The 19,173-nt window shown below is 29.2% G+C and overlaps 3 protein-coding genes across 3 annotated transcripts; 1 reads left to right on the top strand and 2 right to left on the bottom strand.

The window, feature by feature from the left end:
* Positions 1-864: 864 nt before the first annotated feature.
* On the bottom strand, positions 865-1,821 carry LOC123300699 (iron-sulfur cluster assembly scaffold protein IscU). The gene is made up of 3 exons (XM_044883321.1): positions 1,685-1,821; positions 1,166-1,469; positions 865-1,072 (listed from the first exon to the last, which is right to left on the bottom strand). Exons 1-3 carry the CDS (start codon positions 1,760-1,762, stop codon positions 1,008-1,010), a joined length of 447 nt encoding a protein of 148 aa, XP_044739256.1. The 5' UTR covers positions 1,763-1,821; the 3' UTR covers positions 865-1,007.
* Positions 1,822-2,981: 1,160 nt separating this feature from the next.
* Positions 2,982-8,049, top strand: LOC123300501 (sorting nexin-12). Its single transcript, XM_044883084.1, has 3 exons — positions 2,982-3,446; positions 6,093-6,313; positions 7,787-8,049. Exons 1-3 carry the CDS (start codon positions 3,270-3,272, stop codon positions 7,890-7,892), a joined length of 504 nt encoding a protein of 167 aa, XP_044739019.1. The 5' UTR covers positions 2,982-3,269; the 3' UTR covers positions 7,893-8,049.
* A 2,784-nt stretch (positions 8,050-10,833) lies between these two features.
* Positions 10,834-18,592, bottom strand: LOC123301182 (cAMP and cAMP-inhibited cGMP 3',5'-cyclic phosphodiesterase 10A-like). Its single transcript, XM_044883916.1, has 12 exons — positions 18,425-18,592; positions 17,968-18,148; positions 17,485-17,685; positions 17,097-17,377; positions 16,315-16,469; positions 15,699-16,002; positions 14,844-14,965; positions 13,389-13,629; positions 13,025-13,180; positions 11,715-11,993; positions 11,444-11,613; positions 10,834-10,933 (listed from the first exon to the last, which is right to left on the bottom strand). The coding sequence occupies exons 1-12, from the start codon at positions 18,581-18,583 to the stop codon at positions 10,834-10,836; spliced, it is 2,349 nt and encodes a 782-aa protein (XP_044739851.1). The 5' UTR covers positions 18,584-18,592.
* Between the last annotated feature and the right edge of the window lie 581 nt (positions 18,593-19,173).

Here is a 19,173-nt window from a genome sequence, read left to right as displayed (position 1 = left end):
TGTGTCTCGGTAGATCCTATAATTTTCGAAATAAAGCTTTTTAAACTTCAACTACAAAAGGCATGAATGAAGAGGGCAAATGTTCTGGTTTCAATGAGGATTCTCTTTCACATTTGTTATAATAAATTTCACGTTGGTTTGAGATCGCAAGTCACTATCCACACCAACGACTACCTCTACATCATAGGTAGAGGCAACAGTTACAGCTCTAGTATGGTAATAGAAAATCAATATTTAAGTGTTTATTTTTTTCTTAAACAAACTTACAAACATTGGAAAATAATTCTTATAAAACTTATTTCAATAATAAATTTTTAATTAATTATAAAAGATAATTTAACTTCTGTTTTTAAATGAGACTATCCGCCTCAAATAGTACAAAATTTCAAGGTAATGCTTGGATTAGTTTGAGTCTGATTTAGACTCATTGGACAAAGGTGTTTCTAGTATAAGTTTTACAAACAATTCTAAAGTTTCTATCGCCAGTATTTTAAATTTTGCAAATTTCTTTATTTGCCCTGCCATATTGTGATTGATTATGCTTTAATAGAGTGACTATTCGCAATTACCCGTGTGCACGGACAGTAACAAGGTGGGTTTTTTGGCCCTTGAGTTCATCCTGTGATCCACGAGTTGGCCATGCCTTTAATGTGGTCGAGTTAGTCGTTTTAGTTCACCCTGTGAAGTACGAGTAAAATATGTATAGAATATGCGTTATCATTCAAAAGTATTTAATAAATGATGTGATATGAATTTGATGCTACTCTTGCGGTTTTGATACTTTATTATAATCATGATACAAATAAAACTGGTCGAAGAAAGGGAAGATATTAAGTAAATAAAGAGTTCAAAGTTCAAAAAACAACTGTTTTATTTTTATTCGACTTTTTACATTATTATGAAAAATAAATCTCCTCTAAGAAGATCTAATCCGACTCTCACCCAATTATCACATTTTATATATTAACAATATGATACAAAAATCCATGAGTATTATTTTAGACAATTTATTTTTTTTGATTTTTTATTTTATAATCTGATAAAGCAGCTTTGATCGCATCCTCGGCGAGCACTGAAAACAATTATTACAAAATTTTGGTAACTAATATTTCTTAAAATAAGCTATAAATTACTAAAGCATAGTGGAGTAGCTTAAAATACTTACTAGAACAATGTAGCTTAACAGGTGGTAAACATAATTCCTTAGCAATATCAGTATTTTTGAGTTTTAATGCTTCATCGACAGATTTTCCTTTTACCCATTCAGTGGCTAAGGAACTGCTAGCAATAGCACTGCCGCAACCAAATGTTTTAAATTTGGCATCAATTATTTTACCATTTTCATCAACCTTGATTTGTAATTTCATAACATCTCCACAAGCCGGTGCACCGACTAGTCCTGTTCCAACACTTGGATCTTTTTTGTCTAAAGATCCTACATTGCGTGGATTTTCATAATGTTCAATTACCTATCCAAAAACATAAACATTGCCCCCAGTCAAAATTTTGGGACAAGAAATTTAAATGAAAGATAATTGAAATTATTGAAAAAAATATAGTTTCATTATGGAAAATTTTTTCAAGTTTCAAATATAGGTGCTTACTAACTAATTATAAACTTATTTTTTACTAATGACATTGAATGATTTTTGCAAATATGGAAAGATTTTGATAATAAACTTACGTTAGCATGGTAAAAAGCAGTTGAAATTGCGTTGCAAGATCGAGATCTTAATAAAATACGAGTTGATAATAAAGCCATTTCGGTCGAATAAAATAAATACGGTGCAATAACTGTAAAGTATTGAGCAATACACAGGCTATTGCGCATATGTGAGAGATGACATTTAATTGACCGCTAATATTTAAATTAAATATCTCTTTTTTTTTTAATATAGTACTCAGACAATTAAGATTTACTAATTAAAAAATAAATATTCGAGTATTGAATTTAATTTGAACATAATTATTAATTGATTATTTGTAAAAATGTTTCAATTAAAAACTTTTTGTATTTAATAAAGTTGCTCAGTATATCGAGTGCAGTAAAAATAAAGGCTGGAACACACTTAAAATTCCAAAATAGTATTTTACAAAAGTTATTGAATTCAAAAGAAAAATTTTATATAACTTTAAATTTGATCTTGACCTTCAGAATCATAACAAGGTTAACACGAATTTAGGAGGAGGGGGATCTAGGAGCATAAAAAGCATTTGAGCCCTGAGTTAAACTTAATATGGCCAAACAGTGGCGGATCCAGGATTTAGTCCAGGGGGAGGATTATTTTATCATCTTCCTCTTTTTTTAGATTTTTAAAATGATATAATAATAATCCACACGAGGGGGGGGGGGTGTTAAAATATATAATCTTTGGTTAAAACTCTTCCCCCTCCTGTGGATTCGCTACTGGGTCAAATAATGTCAACTCTTATTCTTTTCTTTTTTAGCTTTGTTTTGAGACAACATGATTTGTTGGACACTTTTACGAAAGAAGAGATCTCTCAATTACGATTCTTAGTGGACTTTTATTATATTTGAAAATTTAATATTTTTGATCATATTTAAATATGTTTTTTTTTTTTTATCAAATTTGATGCCGATAAATAATCTTTATCCCTACTTGTTACATCTCGACTATTTTCGCGTTGTCAAATAAATTTAATTAACAAAACTAGTTCATATTAATTTATAAGTCGATATGTTTATTTCAAAAGCTACGTGATAGTGACAAGCTAAAATATTCCTTATTACATAAGCACATCTATTTGGTAGCTTTTTGCAGCTTTTATTTTGTGAGTCCTTTTTCGCGCATTATTTTGTTGATAAATAATTTAAAGAATTTATATGAAAAATTTCGAATTCAAATTGTGATTCAAAGTGCATTCAAATGACATTAGTAATAAACCTAAAAACATAATAAAATAAAATTCCCTACAAGTGAAACTTGTAATTACTAATCAAAAAACTAACCAAATGACTGAAAAATAGAATTGTCGAGAAGACTAGAATAGATTATTGAAAGCCAGTGATGAAATAATTTTTAATTTAATATTTAAATAACGTTATTATTTTAGTATTTAAAATTAAAGTGATATAATTCTTCAAAACGATTTTTAAATAATCCGAAAAAAAGTATATGTTATAAAAAGTTTTTTTTTTTTTATAACTAAAAACAAAGAGTAAAAGTGATAACAAAAAGGAGGTGGATATCGGCGTGTCTTTTTAAAAGATATTTTTATTGTTTAGTTTTTTTTATATTTAATTCATAATGATGGCGGAATCCGATACAACGGCGGATGCAACTCGCCGTTTAAATGTCAAAAAACAAACATTGGACGATGCGTATGCAGCACCAGCAAATTTCCTCGAAATAGATGTTGTGAATCCTGTAACGAGTATTACGGCTAATAAGAAACGATTTACAGATTATGAAGTTCGAATGAGGGTAGGATATCATAAATATTTTTTTATTTTGAGTCTAACAATTCAATTTTGATTCACAAAATGATTCATGTTTTTAATTGAATTAGTAATCAAGTTGGAAATTGGATTTGCATTGAGATTAACATTTAATGACGTAAAATCTTTGAAGGGTATCTTTTATTAATTTCATTTTTTTAAATATATTTTCAAACACTTCAAGAGTTTCAAGACAATTTTGTACATTTTATTGAGTTTCAAACTAATGAAACGAATGATCCATATATGAGCTTACGGAATGTTTATTGATCTTTACAAAATTTTTGCTTGTATAAAAACAATTATAGGTACTTAAACCAATTATTAAACTTTATATGCAAAATTATGTTTTTGTTAAATTTTTAAGAATTGCAAAGATTTGCAAATAATCAAAAAATTTTCAAAATTAAATATAAGTGATTCAATCGAATAAAGATAGCGAATTTATATGCAAATGTTGTATTTTCTATTTGTTTACTCTTCAGCCACATGATTCATGAATCAATTATACAGAGTGTTTTATGAATATGCCAACAAACGTAAAAACGTCTATAAAAGCGACATCAAGGCGAAGCGTTTTAGTACTTGCATTTATGGGCTAAAATGTTTCTTTTTATGGTCCCCTACAAGCAACCTCTAGAAGTTTGTCAGTATATTTATGAAATTCTTTACATATGTTAAAATCGAATCTTAGTCTGTGAAAAATGAGTTTTACCGGTCAAAATCATGTTTTAACTTTTGTTCTTATTAAGACAAAGAGTCTTCAATATATCGTGTGTGATGCGCGTGCTATTGCCAAGGAGTGTGCGAAAAAGACTCCAACCTAAATCAAATGATATGATTCCGCGCGTATAACACACAATACATTGTCTGGACACTTTTTCACCTTATACATAAAATAATCCATAAAAACTTTTCTTACTTCATATATTTTAATTATCTGTCTGTCTCTACTGCGATCAACCGTTTGGCGGCGACAAAAATTCAACCCTTAATAAATTTTGAACGAGAAGTGTTTGACAGATACTTTGCACAGTTTTGTATTCAGCAAAACCTAGCCTATCGTCTCTCAATACTTCGACGAATACTTCGGAGTGAAAAAAAAAATTTATATTAAATATTTTATGCAGTGTGTCGCATTTAAGATGAAGACACTCTAACATTTTCGTTATTTATAGGAATATCGATTTGAAACTTTGCACTGTCATAGAGAGCCTACTACTACTAATTGACAAATAGAGCCGATTCTTTTCAAATCGATACTCCTTTAAATAACGAAAATATGAGGATGTCTTCATCTTAAATGCAACACTCTGTATAATTAATTTAGAAAATATAGCAAATTTAAAATTAGGTAATTTATATTTTCAAATTTTCTTAATAAACAATAAACAAGTAGGATTATATACACAAAATTTGTCTATATTTTTCTGTGCGAATTCAGCATAATATTTTTGATGATTAAATATTAGTTAACTAGATTTTTTTGTTTTTATAGAATGTTTTTATTTAGATATTAACTGTTAAATATTAAATTCATCACGTATTTGGAAAATATTAAATTTTTTTAATCAATTTTATCTGAATGAACACAAATGATGTATACGGGGTGTTTTTTTTTTTTTTAACTGGACATCTGCTTGAAACTCGAAAAAAATTCTTCACAAAAAAGTTGAGTTCATGTGCTCAGCTTTAAGCGTCAATGAAAAGCTCATTCTGCTTCATTACTGATAAGAAAACGAAGAATATTTTAAATGAAAAAGTTGTAATTTATTAATAGGCCAAAATTTTTTTTTGAAATATTTTTTTTCCAAACTGAATCCGAGTATATTTTTAAGGTTTCAGCGCTGCGGTAATTAAAAAATGAACTTTTCATTAGGTCTCCAAACCGTATGTACCGAATACTGAGTAACGAGTACGCTATCTAGTACTGAACCGTTATTCACCAATTTATATCGTGACTCACATTTTTCGTTACTCAAATGTTTTATTTAGAAATTATACACTTTGAAGTTTTCTCTATCTTATATCAGGTATGAAGCCGAGTGAACCTTTCATTGATCCTGAAAGCTAAAGTTGAATATAATTATTGCGTGAAATGTGGGCCCCACATTTTGTTGAGTTTTGAGCACACGCCTAGTTAAAAAAAACATCCCGTATATTGTTTGTTCACTGCATCTCACTAAAACTACAATACAGACAGCAGACAAGTTTCAAAAAAAAAAAAAAAATATATTTCCCATGAATAATTCTAAAATATCAACTTTTGAGAAATTGATTCCATTTTGATTTTTAGGGTAGAACAACAAATCTTCATTTTTTATATTTTCAATTTTGTATTAAAAATTAAAATAAGTTTTTTTAAGGATTCCGTTGCCAAATGTTGAAAAAACATGAACCCATATAGTCATTGAAATAAATATGCCAATTCGGGTTGTAATTAGGCTGATTTCTATAATCTCTAAGCTATAGGAAATTTTTAAAATAAATCTTAATTTTTATTATTCAATTTTATTACAGCAATAATAAAACTAGATAATAGAATCTATTATTAAGTTTATTTATATTTAATGCTTGAATATACTCTTTTATAATTTAATTAATAGAAAATTTTATTTTAAATAATTTACAGACTAATCTTCCAGTATTTAAAGTAAAGGAGTCAAGTGTGCGTAGACGTTACAGTGATTTTGAATGGTTACGTAACGAATTAGAACGTGACAGTAAAATTGTAGTACCTCCATTACCTGGAAAAGCATGGAAAAGACAGATGCCATTTAGAGGGGATGATGGAATATTCGAAGAAGATTTTATTGAAGAACGGCGTGCAGGTCTTGAAACGTTTATAAATAAGTAAGTAAAATTCAACTTTAAATACAGGGACTCAAATTAAAATTTAAAAACTATATTATCAAAAACCGACACAAAAAAGGTTTTTTCTACGACTGTCATTAATATTTCAAAGAGACAAATTAGGTTTGTTTAGCCAAAAATATGTCTTTGATGATACTTCCACACAATTCGAGTCAAAATTCACAATTTGTTAATATAGGATAAAACGTAACAAAACGGCCAAATATTATTCTTTATTGACGATCTATTCAGTGGGAACAACTGATAATGAACCAAACCACAAAAATTAAAGAAAACGATGAATATGACCGTAACTAATGAGCGATTTCGATGTAGTTTTTTACTCTATTTTGATCTGTTTTGACACAATTTCATGTCAAACTCAGAAAATTACTTTTCTATTCAGGATCGGATTTAATCTTAGTGCCGTCCTTGGGCAAATTAAAAAATGCCACCCCATTACCGAAGTTTCAATAGATCGGAAGGTGAATTTCCTTCCGTCATTTTCTTTGTAATACGCGTAAATGCAATACGTGTACAAGTTCGTCATCCAATGAAGACTTGAGACCTGAGAAATAAACATTTTTTAAACGCTTAGATCGTTCACTAATTTATTATCCAAATTGCAAAACTCTGTAATAACCGAATAACATTGAAAGTATTAATTCTTAAATAATCCCAACCTGACAGTTGAACACCTCCATCTCGTGATTCATCAGCGTATAATTTTCTCTTCGTTTTTCTGGAAACGGTCGTCTTCTTATATTCTTGTTGCTCGGAAATTTCCAAAGCACTATTTTCATAAATTTCGAATTCATTCCGCATATAAGCAACAACTTTTATAATCATCTCTCATGCCAGCAATGCTGCAATTAACTTTTTGCAATTTTTATAAAAAATGCCAAAGTATTTGCATAAATGCTGTTTCAAGTAAATTAAATATTATAATTTTTAATTTGAAGATGTTTCCAGCACTATTACATTTTTCAAATCATTTTCGATAACGTGGAGAAAATTTTGGTTCTCACCCTCCGAATTTTGCCGCTCTTGAAAATTTACCGCTCTGGACGTCAGCTTCCGTGCCTCTGGTACAAATCTAGCGCTGACTCTATTAGTTATAATACCTTAAGAAACTTGTTCGTTACTTGAATTACCCAGCTGTTATAAATCAAAATTGTTGAATCGCGCTTATTTTAGCGATACTACAGGAATTAATTACCAATATATAAAACTTTAAAATAGTTATCACGGGTTTAGGAATTTCATTTCCTTGAATAAAACATTTGGAAGCAGAATTTTTTATTCGAAACTTTTTTAATTCGTTTGATTTGAAGATTGAAGGAACGCTAACTTGATTCACAAAAGAGTTGGCTTTAATTTGTATGATTTAAAAAAAAAAAAATTTTGTTTGAGTCTCTGATATCTTTGTTAATTTTTAACAATTAGATTGATTTATGTTTGAAATCTTTATAGAATTGCAGGTCACCCGTTAGCCCAAAATGAAAAATGTTTACATATTTTCCTACAAGAGCAAACCATTGACAAAAATTATGTACCAGGCAAAATACGCAATACATAAACAATTAATAAATATAAATTTATTTTTACTACAAAAAAAAAATCTGAATTTCAAAACGAAACAAAAAACAAATGAAGAAAATTAACTAGATAATAAAATTATATTATCACATTCTACCCCTTCTTTTCCACCTTCAATTTTGTTTTGAAGCATATAATTTATAAAAGTAATTTTTATTTGAGTTTAAGGTATTATATATAATTTTGTATGTATAAATTCGATTTATCTAAACAATGGAACTTCTCTTATCGAAAGCTCAATTTTTAGAAATTTTTTATTTTTTGTTTCAATTTGAAATATCTAATTAATTATCGATTAGAAGAGGTTCTATTTAATTTTTAATAGTTTCGATAATTATTAAGTCGAATATTATTATTAAACTGCGTATGGTGATATCAAATGGAATGTACGAAAATTAGAAAAGCATGAGTATAAATTATTATGTGTTATTAGGTTACGTGTTATTATAGTAGGAAAGCTGACTATCGCAAAACCTTTCCTGATAATACTTTTAAGCTTAATTTTTATTATATCGTTTTTACAGTAATTCCTTAGGCACAGAGCCTTATATAATCTAAAACTGGGCTAAATTCATAGAAAGGATAAACTTTCAGTGTAAATTTTACATTTTTTACTTCTCTGTACTATTTCAAATAATTGGGTAGTGGATTTCATAGCTTATAAGATATGAAACCACAGGAGTAGCAGCCTGAGTTTCTGTCAACATATGTTGTCATCGACAACTTCAAGAACTAAGCTCTCTCGTACACTAAGAGTTCCCTTTCACGGAGTCCGAAAATTTTAAATTGTGCTACAGGATTATAATTGACGGATAATAGTTTTTTTTTTTATTAATAGTTCATTGAAACTTAGAGAAGTAACTTTAAAAAGCAGATTAACTTCATTTTGTTAATTTCAATGAACTAATTACGAATTTAAAAAAAAAACTAAACTTTGGTATTATCAGGGCAGGAAGATGTTTACTATGGACAGCTCTTGGAACAGAAAGTTACAACTTTAAGCATAAATCAAGGTTTAATAAAAACTATACATGGAGGTAATTGCTTGTGGAATATAATTTGATGTCACGATTTCACTTCATCTTACTCGAAATCAGATCTAAGCTAAAAAGCGTTTTAGAGGAAGCCTCGAAAAGATCCTGCACAAGAGGAATGTAATATAAATACTATCAATTGGCCTGATAATTCTAATAATCGGTGTGATTCTAAATAAAACAAATCAATGGCCTTTGCGATATTTTTAGACAAAAATGATAGTTATCCTAACTAAATGATAGTTGATTTTTGAAATAAAAAATGATATCAAACATTAACACGAGCAGTACGAAATAATTTCTATGTAGTTTATAAATCTTGTTTATAATATTTAGATCTAATGATTTAACGCTCATATACAACAATGCAGCTTAAATTTTCTCAAAGAAATTCCATCCTGAACAATGAAATTTATGTATTTAACGAACTTGATATAATTTTCTATAATATGTCACAAAATTTAGTTTAAATTTGTAACCTAAATAGCAGCTTTATTTTAAAACATACTTTCAAGTGCAATTTTATTTTTAAAATATACTCGATGGGATAAATGAAGACGGAATAGACGTTGGGAGATTATTTTGGATGTTTTACCATTTAGACATACAGATCGAACAACGCCGTTTTGAATTATTCGGCCTTCTTGGGTAAAAGCTTCCGTTACGAGCAAAATACAAAATTATCGAATTTATAATTTTGAGATCTTATTAGGGGGTACATACAGAATGTCCCGTGATTCGATGGCCAAAATTTAAGAGCGTATTCTTTTGATAATTTTTAGTCGAAAGTACCTCATATACTTTTGTCCAAAATCCAATAGTTAAGGAGTTTTGTGTACTATTAAATTTAACCAATAAAGTAAAGACTTTTTGAGTAAACAAAACTAATAAAAGTTTTGTTAAAAATGTCCCTCCGTTATGCCTCTCAACACATTATTGCTCGTATAATAATTGAAGACATAGCTCTCTGAAGAGTATCTGGATCGTCTCGTATGGATGATGCAGCTGCAGCTAATAATATTTTCAACTAGCTTATATTTGGTTTGCTGCTGAGTCATGGGACACACTGTAACACATAAATTATGTGTGTTTTTCGGTTTGCATTTCTAAATGAGAAACATCCTTGCTTAAACTATGTTTAATATTTATAAAATAATGAATTAAAAATACATTCTTATATAAATTTACTTTCAATAATTTTGTTATCAATCGATTGATTTCTAACCCATTCTAATCCAAATTTATTTGTAAATATTAAAAATGTTTTATAAAATTATTGGAAGCAAATTCTGTATAATGTGTTTTATTTCCTAAACAAGAAAAAAATTAAAAAAAAAACTATTGTTATTAATTATTTAGTTAGAAAAATTGATGAAAATATTAAATTCGAATCTTTATTTTGTTTATTTTGTATAAAACTTATGTACGTACTCAAATTTATCTACTTAGAACCAAGTTTTATTTCTTAATAAGCTAGATATTGATTAACTTTCTCTATATTTTTTTAGCTCAAATGTTTTCCCCTCTGTCAGTGTACCCACATTTGATTATTCGCATTTTGTATTGTCCATTTAAAAAAAGAAGTTATAAATATGGGTTTTATAAATATGTCTAGCCATAAATTAAGTTAGAATAGTTCTTTTTATTTCCACAAAATATGAAAAAAAAAACTTGTTGCACATTTTCTCCAAATAATTATTTCATCACTGTTTTCTTTATTCTCCGTAAATCCAAAATTTCAAAGTATTTAAACACAAAATTGTTTTTTGCTTTAATTAATAAAAAAATTTCAATGTTATCAAAAGTGATTATTGTAATTATTACAATAAATGAAAATATTTGATATTTGTAAATTATTCACGTAAAATAAACATTTAAAAAAAAAATTCATTCTGTAGATTGTTTGTTACTGCTGTGAGATTCTTCAGGTACCCAGACTTGTTTGTCGCGAGTTTCTATTACATCTTGCCAATTTTCAAGCATTTCACTGTGAAAAAATAAAACAATAGATAATAATATTCTCAAAATGGATAGGTGCACAAAGTGCGGTAATTTGCGTGCTTAATATAAAATATAAAATTCGTGATCAACGAAGCCCCATTACTATCTCAGTTCTTGTCTTTTCATGTTTTTGAAAACATAAAATATCTACATAAAAGAACTTGGGAGTAGGCACACCCAAAAAGCACTTTTAATTGTCTCGAATTAATTCATATTCAAATTTTTAACCTTCTAACTCAATTTAATTATATGTATTGCCCATGAAAACACGATATTTCGGCATAATAAAGAGGGGGGGGGGATATGGGTTGGTAATTTGACAACCTCGAAAGATATTTTCTTGACACCAAGTTAACCTACATAAAAGTTTTGAACGTTCTATTTAATTTTAAACCCACCCTCCTCTGTTACGTAAGCGTAATAATTAAAAATGAAATTTTATACTTTACTTAAAATCAAGTGTTGCTGTCTGTAATCAATAATATTTTGCACTTACTGGCATTTTTCAACTAAATTCGACGTAGTCGGTAAAATTGCAGCTAATAATTCAACACATGGAATGACTACAACAGATAAAAATTTTGATTGGTCTTCTGGGATTAAAAATGCTTTGTCTCTATCCATCATTGATAATGGAATTATTCCCAATTCTTTTTCAATATCACCCTAAAATATTTCAAAATAATATTTTAATATTTAGAATGAATTACGATTGATTATTATTTATCATTCAAGATAAATTAGTGTTCATTTTCGTAATTTCATACCTGCCGATAAAATTCTCTGTACAAATCATCAGTAACCTTTTTAGCAATAGGATACGGCTTACATTGCCCACATAAATCACATGCAGTCATCATTAATTGTTTTAACATATTTTTATGCTGTAAATTTTGCCAATCGAATTCATTTCCAGTAACAATACTCAAAAGTATATGTCGTTGACGAAAATAATTTGCTAAATCTGTTGCTAATATGGCTTGCTTAATTTCTTTACATAACTGTATGAATTCACTGGAATCTATATTTGTAAAACACTTAGCTTTCTGTAATATAATTTTGTTGTAATGTAATCTTATAGAAAAGTGTTGTTTAAGTTAATTTTTCTGAAACTTTGTTATGTTACATCTTTAACTTGCCTAAAAAAAGTTTAATTCATAGCGATTATAATTTTTGAGTTACGTAGACTTTAAGTTAAAATTTGCACATTATAGAAAAGTATCTGGCAAGCAAAGATCTTCTAGAGCAGGTATTCTGAACCAATGGCACGCGACACAATATTTTGGACAAGTCACCGATCACTAAGTTCTCTATGAAGTATTATATTATGATCCAACGCTTGTTTGTTTTTGTAGTTACATTATGGTATACAATTGTCAATAACGTATAATCTGTTCATGCATAACATAACAGTCAATTTCATTGACAAAATTGTCATACGTCAGTCCATGGCCTCATTAAATATTTCTTTTGGAAAAATGGCACATTAATATATAAACATTCTCCACGCCTGTTGTAGAATTTAAAGTCATAAATATGGTAATTTTTGAGTGACAAAGCCTTGAAATTCGAATTTCAGAGATGTACACCTTCCATTCTTTAAAAAAAGTTGTTTTAAGTTAAAAATTTGAAACTTTATGTTACAGCTCTCAACCTGCTAAATTAAGACCTGCAATATTAATATTATAATACTGCAAGGAATCAATATTTGCCTAACATAGTCAGCTATAACTGCATGCATCCACCTTTCTTTTACTTGCCCTATTATTTTATTACATGTTCATTTTTAAAAGAAGAATGAGAATAAAAATTGGATTACCTGAACTTTACCAAAAAGAAGAGAAAGTGTATATATCTGCCTTTGATCACATGACCTCTTTTGTTAAATAGTTTAAGAACAGAAATATCAAAAACTCGGAAGAATAAACTGAAGTAAGTATGAAGTAACTGAAGAGGAAACTGAAGTAACTATAGTCACTAGTACTTTGGTCTATGAAGACTTTTGTTTGGTAGATTAACAGCAATACATAACAAAATTTCAAAAAAAATAATGGTGCTGGGTCTTTTTTCTACTTACACCAAGGATTTCAATCGTCACGTCATAATGATGGTATTCTAATGAAGAATCTTCATACAATTCAGCAATAGGACTATTTATAAACCTTAAAAAGTTATTTGTCCAGCCTTGATGATCAACATCGTGACTTAATGCCGCAATAATTAATGCTTCACGCTACAATTAAAAAAATGTTTGTTTGAAGCCGAAACCGTTCGAGGATTGTTTATGTATGCTTCACGGAACTAACCTTAGAGTAAATAAAACAGCCAGGCTGATCTGAGAACCGGACACTGGGTCACTCTGAGGTGAATAAAAAAATGACCTAGTGTTGGTCCCGGAGGCGTCGTGTCGAACGTAAGTAATACTAAAATAAGTTCATTACCTCTATTAATGTAAACACATCAGCATTTTCACATAATATTAAATGCATGCAATGACAAGCGTGAAAAGCATGGGTAAAATTATGATAGGGATTAGTGTTCAAATATGATTTTTGTATCGTTAATATCACTTCAATCATATTGTCAACATTTATATACGGGTAACCAACACTTTGTTGTATCATGTATAAAACAAGTTGTGGCATTACATCTTCATATTCGGGAGTTATATAATAGTCATACCTAAAAGTAAATTGTGCAAGTTTTTACTACATACATGCTCATCAAAAATATTAAAGGAAAATTTTTAAAAACTAAATTTTATCAAAATTTTAAACAGCTGGAACCTCAATAATTCATATGAAAACTTGTAATTTTGGGAGTTGTGACCATAAAAAAAAGGGAGCAGAAAAATAATGAAAGCGATAAAAACTTTTTACAAAACGAAATGCAAGTGCTTAAACGAAAGCAGTTTAAGTTTTCAAAGTAATTATTATTTCAGCAGATACACAGTACTTTAAATCCAGAAGTATCAATTTTGCTTGGAAGCGAATATCTTGGTTCAAAAAGCTCGTACGGAAGCTTATTATAGCTCATTGAAAAAAAAAAATCTGTCTATATGGTCTGAGTAGGTTAACAATTTTTGTACGTTATAAACTTCATATAAAATTTAGGGATAATATTTCTCACCATTTCAACCCTCAGTACAAAGCGACAAGGGATGATAAAAATTTTTGAGCAATAGATTCCAAAACTAGAAAATACAAGTTTTCACATAAGTTATTGAAGTTCCAAATTTGATGATTTTTCGTAGGGATAATTATTTATAAATTAGTCTATGTGATTCTGACTAACAGTTTCTATTGGCTGATTGAAAAATAAGGGAACGTTTTCGACTTCTAAGCTGCGATATTTCACGACACCAACTCGATTTCGCTTCAAAAACAATATCCCATGTGTGTGCAAATGTAATGTGTATGTAATTTAGGCAAAATACATTACATAGGTGTATGATTTTTGTACAGAATATCGTATTAATTTCGTGAAATATCGCAATTTAAGAATCGAATAATTCGAAAACGTGTAATATGACTGGTTGGACATCATAACTGCGTTGGCATTATTAATGGCAAAAAAGCTGTACGTAAGGCCGAGACAACCATAACGGGAAACACTTATTTTTTACAGGATATACTTTATTTTTATTAGAAATTCTATTATTTTCTAAAATGGTTTTTGATTTATAGAAGTTTTTCACCTGTTCGTGTTTATTGCAGCTTGAAAAAGTGGTTGCTTTAATTTAGAAACAAAAAGGAAACAAAATATGTACATGGTTTTATTTCCGGTGGATACATATTTGGAATAAATAATTCTGTTAGGAGGAGATCTTAAGAAACCATATCCGAAACGTGTGCAGCCAATGTAAATAAGTATGTATAACGTAATATTTTACTTACGAAAGAAATTGAGGTGGTAAATCTTTTTCTGTGATCGTTTTCGATTTGAATTTTTGGATATGTAAATCACATGGTCGCAAATGATACTGTATCATATTACTTAGAATTACGTTAGTTTTTTCCTGGAAGAAGATAATTCACTGTATTTTTGGTCACTAACTGGTCATATAACTTTTACAATTAAATCGTTGAAAACATAATTCAATCGCTTTTTGAAAATGATATGATTTTAATTGAGAAAATTCAGTCTTTAATAAGGGAATGGTAAAAGGGAGCCAAAACTTATCATCGTAGAATGTGAATATGTCTTTCATCAATATGAAATTTGATATCGAACGATAATTGCAGTTTCTTATCTATATTTTGTCTGAAATAGTTTTAAGGTAAAAAAGACGCCTTCAATAAGCCCATATGGTGTCATATTATTTCAAGGAGACCATTCATTTATATATTTTGTCGACTCGGGGAGACCATTAATTTCTTTTATTTATTTATTTATTTTTTTGGGCGTTGGTAACGAATTTTAACTTCCGGTCTAATTTTTAGCCTTCTTTAGCTATGGCCATATTATGGCCGTTTTTCCGGAAGATCCGAACCTATACAATATGTTACTTGTCTCTGGGAGACCATTGATTTTTATTATTTTTTTGGGCGTTGATAATGAATTTTTATAATTTTTTAGCTATGGTCATAATTTGGACAAAATAGTGTCATGATTTGAGGACAGTTTGGTGACGTCACTTGACGTCATTTCGACCAAAATATGACCATAGCCAACGAATATGCAAATATCTGGTAATGGGACCAAAAAAAATGTGTTATCTAGGGTGCATAGATAAAAATTAATATATAAACCTTTGAAAACATTTTACGGTGTAATTGAGAATAATATAAAACCAATGAAGAATAAGTTGCAAAAGTATTTAATAAAATTTCATCGGATTCAGTGAATTTAGCTGCACCGATTTTATTTGATACTTGTATCACACCTAAAGCTTCTGTAACACCCACAATTGGCATACATAATACTGATCGGTTTATATTCGCTGATTCTGATTGATATTCCTTTGGAAATTTTGGATCATTATACGCATCTAAAATATTTAGTGTTTTACCAGTTTTTGCAACTATTCCAGCAATACTTGTATCCTTTGCCAAACTGTAATGATGAAAAAACTATAAACTTTAGAGTAAAATAGTTTACTTTATTTAAAAAATTACCATATCAATTTTTGATTTATGTTAATAGGGAACTTGTGAACTCCACCCGCCTAATAGAATCCGGGTTTAGGGCTAAATCAAAGTTTCGAAAAAACCGGGGGTTAGCTTTTTTTTGGTACAGAATTCCCTAAAGTGAGACCAAATGAGACAAGGAATCTGACAACAGGCAAAGACAAATATAAATGATGATCACGTAAAACTACTTTGATTTACAGAAAATTAGAGGCCATTAACATAAAACAAAATTAACCTCACTGTTTGTTTCTTTTTATACATTAAAAGTTTAGGGTTTTTCTCGGTAAGTTGAATCCCATCTTCATAAACATCCGCAGTAATATCTCCATTCTCTCTGTTAAGGATGTAAAATGTACTTCGTTCTGCTTCTAGTGTATTTTTAGCCACTTTCTAGTTGTTAAGAAAAATAACATAATATAACTTTTCTGTTCTTTTCACGCCAATGGGTTAATTTTAGTTTAAAAAGCTTGACTCAAAATGAATTCTTCGATCATCACTCTTAACTTAAATTTAACTAACACGCTTGTTAAAATGCAACTAACGCTAAGATTTGATTAACGCTTATATATTAATTAACGCGATCGAATTCGGCTGTGTCGAGCTTTGTTAGGTTGAATTTGTTGAGTTTGTTGGTTTTTGATAGTCGAGTTTTGTTCATATAAGTTTGATATAAACGTCGAAATCGAAAATTAGTAATTTATTGGGTTGGTTTGTTTGGTTAACACTTTTGACTGCAACATTTACAGGGTAGTCCAGGTTGGTAGATAACGGTTAAAAAATTGACAATTTCTCAATACACTTATAGCCGCGAGATTGTCATTATTTTAGCGTTACGATTAGCTACCATTTGATACAGTTGCTGTTCACTAACTTGAACCAGCTTGAGCCTGTATATCAAGAATATTCATACTATGCCCTTTAATAACTACGTTTGCGTGAGAGAAATAAAAAAAATTACCAAATATCACTCTCAGTCTGTAATGAACATATCATTTATGTAATCATTGAAATACAAACCGCTATTTCCGATAAAAGTTCATTTTCTAATGCAGTATCGTTAAAAAAGCATTTGGTTAAATTCAATAAATATTCATTGAGTTTTTGTTGTTTTTTAAGAGATAAACGCAGTGAATTCTGATCAATAGCCGCGCCCATCCATCCAACTGTTACCACAACAATTTTCAAATCATTTTTTACAAATGGTGGCATTGATGCATCTTTATATAATTCAATAACTGCCAGGCATACATTTTCTGGTGTTACAACCGGAACACATAATACTGATTTTACTGTGGGACCTTCAATAAATATTTGTTTATAAAAAATATTATAATTTTTGGGGTCTATAAAGTTATCTTAGAGCCAATGTAATTTAAAAAAAATTGCTTTTAAATTAGCACTCAACCTTTCCAACCAGCACCCTCAGTAAAACGAAGATCCTCCCAAACATCGTCCACCATTACATATTCTTTATTTAAAGCAACATATGCAGCAACAGTTTTACTCTTATAAATGTTCCACTTAGCTCTTTCTCGTTCACCAGATTGATGTCTACAAGTTTGAATCATTTCGCCGGAGTTTGCATCAACCATGTATAAGATAACACCTAGTAATCATACGCATAAATGGTCATTAAAAATGGTTCTTCAAAGGTCGCGTGTGGAATAAAAGAATTGGGAATGAGTGAATTTTAAGCCTCATCTATCGTGAATTTCTAAGTTACTTATACTATTTAACTAAATCATTGTCCTATTGTAAACAAGACTTTAAAGTATAAAAGAAAATTTATTTTCACGTTACATACATATATAGTACTTTTGCTCTCGCAAAGAAAATTTGGCATGGTTAATTGTTTTATTGAGAAAGATAGGCAATGTGAAATAATTACCCGTTGCATTGGTAACATTTTTTAGAACATCAATAGATTCGTGGAGTAAAGAAGTTAATTCCACACTGTCGTTTAAATAATCATACATTCGTTGCATTAATACACTCGGTTTTCTTCCTAAGTAAAAAGTAAAATGTTTATCTTCTTCGACCGTTTTAAATTTTTGCCCCTTTTTAATCACCTGCATCATACAAACGAATAGTTTATATTGTAAAATATTGGAAAATTTTACAAATGCTACTTGGATAAAAATTCGGTTAAAGAAAAAATCGGGCACAATATAATTAAACTTTCGAGGAGACGGGAAATGTTTTAGGTATACGTAACTGATTTTTCCGAAGATCATAACTAGCTTTATTAAAGCCATTTCTTTTGTGTTTAGCTCGCAAATTATAGTAGCATTCGTAAAAAATTACTATAATTTAAAGTAGTATATTGAGTACTAATATGTAAATACTTTAACAAATGGTGCAATAACTCTCCGTGTTGCTTTATCAGCTGTTGAAAATGATACTTTTGTCAGATTTTTTCCAAACTCAATTTGATATCTAGGTTTAATTTTAGTATTAGGGACCGAACCGGCACTTCGATTGTCTTCAGTGTTCATTTTACTCATTTTGGACACTATAAAAATTTAATCCCAAAAAATAACTTTAGTAAAAACTTGCAATTTTTGACATAAATTTTTTTTACTGAGAAACAATTGAAAATAAAATGACAACAAACATTTGACTGAATTAATTGTTAAAATACTTTGTATAGAAAATGTTGAATGTCAGTGTTGGGATTATTTTTAATAAATTAGAAAAGTTTACAAAATCAACACAATTATAGCGGCCTTTCAGCCGCCATTTGATTTGATTTTCGAAAATTTTCGTAAGCGTTTTACGACAATCCGATTGAGCTGAAATTTTGCATGAATGCATAGTTTTTGATGACAATGCATGGTAAGGTAAGTGGCGTCCTGATTTTCCCATCGCTTCCACCATATTTGATATGTATATATATAACATGCTATTCACCATGGGAACTGATTCTAGCGCTGTCTGGTGGTAGAAAATAGAAGCTGTCTATGACAAGTCAAATTTCAACAGAAATAATAGTACGAACGTGTCAAAAGTTAATTTTTTTTTTATTTCACTCATTATCAAAATATAAATAAACAAGTCAATCATAGCCATGCATAAATTTGACTTGCCATAGACA

This window comes from Chrysoperla carnea, chromosome 5, assembly GCF_905475395.1.
Source record: "Chrysoperla carnea chromosome 5, inChrCarn1.1, whole genome shotgun sequence".
Taxonomy (NCBI): domain Eukaryota; kingdom Metazoa; phylum Arthropoda; class Insecta; order Neuroptera; family Chrysopidae; genus Chrysoperla; species Chrysoperla carnea.
The sequence above is the reverse complement of the archived record's forward strand: the minus strand, read 5'-3'. Positions and strand labels throughout refer to the sequence as shown.

Bases quoted from the DNA above. Each gene is read 5' to 3' on its own strand.
- LOC123300699 (XM_044883321.1), bottom strand. From the start codon at position 1,762: ATGGCTTTATTATCAACTCGTATTTTATTAAGATCTCGATCTTGCAAC. The intron at 1,470-1,684 runs GTAAGTTTATTA...GTTTTTGGATAG, and splicing joins CTGCTTTTTACCATGCTAAC to GTAATTGAACATTATGAAAA. The intron at 1,073-1,165 runs GTAAGTATTTTA...AATTGTTTTCAG, and splicing joins TGTTAAGCTACATTGTTCTA to TGCTCGCCGAGGATGCGATC.
- LOC123300501 (XM_044883084.1), top strand. From the start codon at position 3,270: ATGATGGCGGAATCCGATACAACGGCGGATGCAACTCGCCGTTTAAAT. The intron at 3,447-6,092 runs GTAGGATATCAT...AATAATTTACAG, and splicing joins ATTATGAAGTTCGAATGAGG to ACTAATCTTCCAGTATTTAA. The intron at 6,314-7,786 runs GTAAGTAAAATT...AAATCTTTATAG, and splicing joins CTTGAAACGTTTATAAATAA to AATTGCAGGTCACCCGTTAG.
- LOC123301182 (XM_044883916.1), bottom strand. From the start codon at position 18,583: ATGAGTAAAATGAACACTGAAGACAATCGAAGTGCCGGTTCGGTCCCT. The intron at 14,966-15,698 runs GTTTATATATTA...ATCTTCTTCCAG, and splicing joins ACCGTAAAATGTTTTCAAAG to GAAAAAACTAACGTAATTCT. The intron at 11,994-13,024 runs GTAAGTAGAAAA...ATTATATTACAG, and splicing joins TGACGATTGAAATCCTTGGT to AAAGCTAAGTGTTTTACAAA.